The following is a 6028-nucleotide window of genomic DNA, read 5'->3' on the forward strand; positions in this document are numbered from 1 at the left end:
AGAACGAAAAGGAGAAGAAGAACAAGCGGCGAGTGTGGTATTATTGGCCGTATTCCTGGTATTGAGGTAATACTGACGTATCATGTACTGTACTGTATATACGAATACAGATCCCCCTTTGCCGCACCTCAGCTCGGCAGTTGTGAGGTGATTTCGGGCCAATCCATCCTTTGATTCTTCTGGATGCGGTTGACTATTTATTCAGAAACAGTATCAATTACTTTCAAGCACCTGCCCTGGCTGTTCATGCGCAGAAGATATTGTAATCCTTCAATTCTGATGCCCCTAGTAAATTTAAGTGTTCAGTCCGTCTGGGTATGGATGACAATACCCATTCTGCCAAGTAACTACCATTGGAACTTCCTGGTTGGATTGAGCAGCGATAGTCACTTAAACAGCTCACTTAAGATTCACAATTGAATATCTGTACAAAATATTTGATGTCATTGATGGAGTGCTAACTTCTTCATTCTAACCTCCACCCTCAATTTGCCTACATATCACCATACCTTACTGGCCAGCGCCTCAGGGGAAGAAGCCAATAAACAGGGTCAAACTCCCTGTCAGCCGCGATGGTGCCTGGCTATACCTAGTTAATAGTTAGTTACAACCTAGCGTTGTTCTTTTTATATTTCAACATTTCTCATTTATACGGCGCGCTTTTCATACGAGTTTACATACTCCGTACATACTCCGTACATACGAAGTTCCATCCCGCCGACCTGAGGCTTCAATGTTTTTTATATGCCCCCTTTGTGGGCCTGACTTATTTCTTTACCATCATTCTACATCTTCGACAAAGAATATCCACCGCTTGCAGCTGGGGAATAATACAACCTATCAAATGCGATATCCAGTGCGCTATCTCTCCTAGCGCGGTGGTTCCCAGGCAAGCAGGTCCTGTTTCAGTGTCTGGTGTACCACTCCTAATAATCATCACACTCCGGCATCAAGATATTTATATCCCTGAGTGGATCCGCTCGAAGGGCCCGAGTTTCGATTGAGATGTTTTGTAAAAAGAGCAAAGGGGCCCCTCGTTCATTAAAGAGCAAATCCAGAGCGTGCTAAAAAAGCCCCCTTGAGAATGGCACCGCCATCAAAAATCTCATGCAACATCATTCAAATCAAATACCTTTAAAATTAACCTTCCCCCCCCCGAAAAACTCACTTGCAGCAATTCATACATATGCAGGCGCTGATGGCGGCTGTGTGACAGACTGTGACCTAGAACGTCTCCCTTGTCTTTTCCTCCGTCCTAGATTCCTAGTTTCTGGGGTGTTACGGATTAATATATGCGTTGAACGCAGCAGCAGCGTATGCCAGAGCGGGCGACCGTGCATAGGATGCCTATGGGTTTCCTGTCCACATGGGAATGTGCTCGGACTGCATGTGCATGCTATCTATGTATGTGATGTGTCAAAGGCAAATCTGCAAACATGATATTCACCCGCCCGATCACCATGCCATGAAAAGAGGTTTCACGTTCTGCATCATGGGTTCCCTTAACAGAAAATCCTCTCCAATATGGTCGGTGGCGGGCTTCTCTCTAGCTATTTCAAAAAAAAAAAAAAAAAAAAAAAAAAAATACTTGTCTAACCGTGCCATGCTTACTCACTCTCTGTAGTGAGTGCGCCACAGCGTACGGAAAACCACACTGTAAAGAAAATATTTTCAATATCTTCATTCTTCATCTTCAAATAATCATCATTAATTATAACCATGCCTAAATCTTCTAATTACACTGAGGAGCAGTTGCAAAGAGCTGTTGACGCGTACAAAAGCAATTCAAAATTAAAAATCACATCTCTGTCGCGAGAATTCAAAGTCCCATATGCCACCTTGTATGGGAGGATCAACGGGAAGAAATCAAGGACTATGAGGGTTCCACTGAATCGAGCATTGAATGACAGCCAGGAAGAGGTAATTAAGATATGAATTCATCAGTTGGATATTATTAATGAGGCCGCCTGCTACAGATATGAGCAGTATAATGACAGACAATTCCTTGCTAATCTGAAGAGTGTCTGACTGTAAGCATTCAAACCTGACACTGTGAGAGCTGGCTTTGCTGACTGTGGAATGTATCCAGTTAATTGCGATATAATTCTCAATTGATTGAGACCTCTTACCATTGATGATGCCCCGGATCTCAACATATATGATGGTGATGATGATGTATGCAATCACTTTACCCCGCCACTGTCTCCTTGCAATTAACCTCCTCAGAGATGGTTGCAAAACTATGTCATCAAATCAATGCAGCAGCCAAGACCTTAGAAGATGTGAAGAATACCCTTACACCTGGTTTGACAAGGTGGTTGAACAAGATCTTCAAGGGTAGCATGATTCAGGTGGAATTGAATGCGCACCGTGAGGATGAACTTGCAGTTCATTATCAAGCAAATAGATGTTGGATTGTCAAATCCTCCCGCAGGCAGGTGCAAGTAGGTGAAGTCCTCACTATTAAGGATGTCAATTGCAAGATCGCGACCTGTAGAGCAGATGAGATGAAAAAGATGTTCAATAAGACTCTTCAATTGATTGGAATCAAACCTACAAAATCTACAGCCACTCAACCACAACAAGATAATTCTATAGAATCTCAATCTACAGTGGATTCTACACCTTCTAATGAGTATATAGATAATCTTTATGTTATAGATAGATGTGGTGGTGATTATTAATTAATTTTTGAAGATCACTATATTCAAAATATTTTCTTTACGGTGTGGTTTTCCGTACGCTGTGGCGCACTCACTACAGAGAGTGAGTAAGCATGGCACGGTTAATAGTAAGGAGAGGAAGCAAAGAGTCGAAGGGCCACTCAATGCGTGACTGACTGGCTGGCCCTTGACCTGGAGCAATACCTATAGAAGCCCAACCCTGTCAGATACCACAGGATATCACGAGCAGAATATCAGAATGTCGAACATACCTAGGCAGATATAAACAATATTCAAAACATCTCATGACTGCTCTACCCTTTCTGCCCCTTACATCACACTTCCACAACATAACGAATCTCCTCTGCACCTGCGGTAACTACTCGAAACAGCGTGCCGAGAACGGATGGTTTGTGCAAGCGTCGTCTGTGCTGGTAATATCTCTACCCCCGCCATCAGCTTTTCTAACGAGAACGGCAAAATGCCCGTATCTACTCTGTAGCTCCGTTGGAAAGAAAGAGCTTCAATCAGCAGCTGCCCGCCAGGTTTACCTCTCGCCAAAATCTCATCTGCTCTTCTCGCTCCTCTATTTTAGTTTTTCTGGCTTGCGGGGAAATGGCATTCATGCATCTCTACTATATCCCTTCCTCATCGCGGAATGACATAAACGCGTATGATAGTAACCTCCTCCCTGTTATTTTCTTGTATCAGTCACTACGAATCAACATCGATCATCGAGAAAAATGTCGTTTACACCGTTTTTGTCGTGTGGATTGATCGCGATGCTGGCTGGTTGTTAGCTCCGCTACCGTACTTACTAGACAAGCGTTGCTCTCATGAAATTCTCGCTGGCATCAGTTGACTACCATGTATGTTTCTTTCGCATCACTACATACCTATACGCCACACAGGGGGGGGCTCTGTATCACAAATCCCTTCATAAAAGGGGGCAAAAATATCGATCGCAGTTGCAAACTCGTGAGAAAACTTGGACAACGCATATCCATAGCGTGGCCACCCGTTACATGAATTCTTTTTCGCAATGATGCTAGCCCATCGCATTTTAACAGATGATGGTATGTATGATAGACGGGAAAAAAGAGGGAAGAGCGTCAAAACAGTCTCGCTGTTGCCCATTACCCTGGGTTCTGGGTGGGTCTGTATTTATATATGAATGTGTGAGATCGGCTACATCCACATCTTCAAATTTGGGCATTCAGGGCGGGGACGCGGGTTTTTGGCTGTGTCTAGGATTGTAAGGCGATAATACCTAGACGCCTATTAATGATTGACATGCTTCTTTGAGAAACCCGTGACGTCAATATACGCATTCGCCCTACGAATCTTCGCTTGAGCAGTTTCTAACCATCCTCCCGTGGCCAGACGTTGCATCACTAAGTGGTCTGCAGTCTTGCGTACCTGACTTTGGCGAGTGATTGGATATGTATCAATTAGCCCAATCTTCCGATCTTTTCAATTCATGCATTCCCTTTCGTTGTCGTTTACCAGCCACGAGACAGCAGGGGCTATAGAGGCAGGGAGCTGCGGCGTGTGATGCGCAGTGCTAGATTGACAAAGAGAGATCAGATGTTTTCCGCGAGCAGATGGGTCCCAGTCAAACGTATCGGCTGGTAAAACGGCTTTCATCGATAGGGATTGATTGCACACACATATGTGTCTATCTATCTATGCGGTGTGAATTTGAGGAATGGATGCGAAAGAAAGCAAACAAAGGCAGGCAAGTAGGACCCTGCACCCTGAAAAACGGGTGAGACGACACTAATTGGACGTTTTATTCTGATGCTCCTTTCTCGTCCTCACCCTGGCATCACCATCTCAACGGATTGATATGATTCCACATCCAGTAGAAGGACATCGGCGTAGACCGAAATTGTTCTCAGTCAGATTAATCTATGCTTTAAAATCCTTCATTTTCTAGTCTGCTGTCTCAGGTTTCATTTCAGCAGTAAGTAAATTGATATGTTCAGAGAGCAGAGCTGCCTTCTCAATATTCTGAATCATGAAACATATTCAAGATTTGAATAAAATTTCAATCTTCTTTTTCTCTGTCAGCTTCTGTTAATTAATTAGAGAATAAAAGTATTATCAAAATTCATTATCTTTTAATAAAAAGTTTATCAATTTTGACTTTTTCATCTTCTATTTTAACACTCTTTCAATTTTCTTCTATTATTATTTATTTACAGTAACACTTTTCTTCTCTCTTTTTTTATTCTACTCTTTTACAGAGTCTTTTTCAAGTATTATAATGTGTTTTACAATCTGTTTTTATATTATAAAGATAAGTTGTTTTTATTTCTTTTTTCTCTCTTTTCTTTTCTTCAAATCATTACTAATTTCAAGCTAATATGAAAAGTATTAAAACACTCTTAGAAATTCTTAAATTGAAGAGTATAAATTAATTAAATTTTTAACAAATGTAGAAGAAATCAAATTATTTTTTATTATATTAATTACTTACTTTTTCTTATAAAACAGCAGTTATATCTCTCTTCTCTTTTAATTAAATATAGTCTGAGAGAAGCAATTGCTGTGTTAGATTATAATACTCAATACACTCTCAGTATACAGAGCTGTATATATACAGTGTCTGATGAATTAATAAGTTATATAAGTTATATATCAGTGATAACATCTCAATGAGAACTGTGTAGTGTAAGAAAGCTGCAATTCTCAGCTATATATATAAAAAGTAAATCACTGAAGTAAGTGTATATATATTGTATAAAAATAACACTTTTTAATAACACTTAGTTTCTGATATTATGAAAATAAAGTCTCTCTGTAAGATCTGTTTTTATCAGAAGTTAAGAAATTTTATATTTTTCAAAATCATTTTCACATGTTTTATTCATAAAATTAATGAAGAAAATTATTAATTTCAGTATTCTGTTTTTAATATAATTTAAGTGACAGCTGAGTTCACTCTGATCACACTTTTTAAGTGTATATTTTCTAATTATTCACATTTGTACAGATATATACTGATTATTTATTAAATAATATTAAAATAATAACTTATTACAGCTATGTAGACTGACTGTGTAATTATATCTAAGATCAGAATCAGAATTTTTAATAGTCTTATTATTAATTTAACTGATTTCATTACATAGTTTTGATATTAAATAGTAGTTTCATACTGTCTTAGTAAGACTTACTGTCTACTCTTATCACATTTTTCAAATGAGATCATGATTTTCACTTCTCAATTTAAAATATTTTTATTGCTTTAAATGACTTTAAATCTCATTTGAGTATTATCAAAAAGTGTTACTTTTTAAAAAATTAAAAATAGTCTAAAAAAAACCTTAAAATGTCTAAAAATAGTAACTTTATGTCAA

At 39.0% G+C, this 6028-nt stretch overlaps 1 protein-coding gene across 1 annotated transcript; it reads left to right on the forward strand.

Annotated features, from left to right (window-relative positions):
- The first annotated feature begins 2104 nt into the window (after positions 1–2104).
- On the forward strand, positions 2105–2694 carry BDCG_16053 (uncharacterized protein). The gene has a single exon (XM_045425328.1). The coding sequence runs from the start codon at positions 2178–2180 to the stop codon at positions 2682–2684; it is 507 nt and encodes a 168-aa protein (XP_045279010.1). The 5' UTR covers positions 2105–2177; the 3' UTR covers positions 2685–2694.
- The last annotated feature ends 3334 nt before the right edge of the window (positions 2695–6028 follow it).

Source organism: Blastomyces dermatitidis, assembly GCF_000003525.1.
Source record: "Blastomyces dermatitidis ER-3 genomic scaffold supercont1.1, whole genome shotgun sequence".
NCBI lineage: Eukaryota > Fungi > Ascomycota > Eurotiomycetes > Onygenales > Ajellomycetaceae > Blastomyces > Blastomyces dermatitidis.

What these genes read in the sequence shown, in the direction of transcription:
- BDCG_16053 (XM_045425328.1), top strand. Translation starts at nt 2,178, where the DNA reads ATGCAATCACTTTACCCCGCCACTGTCTCCTTGCAATTAACCTCCTCA.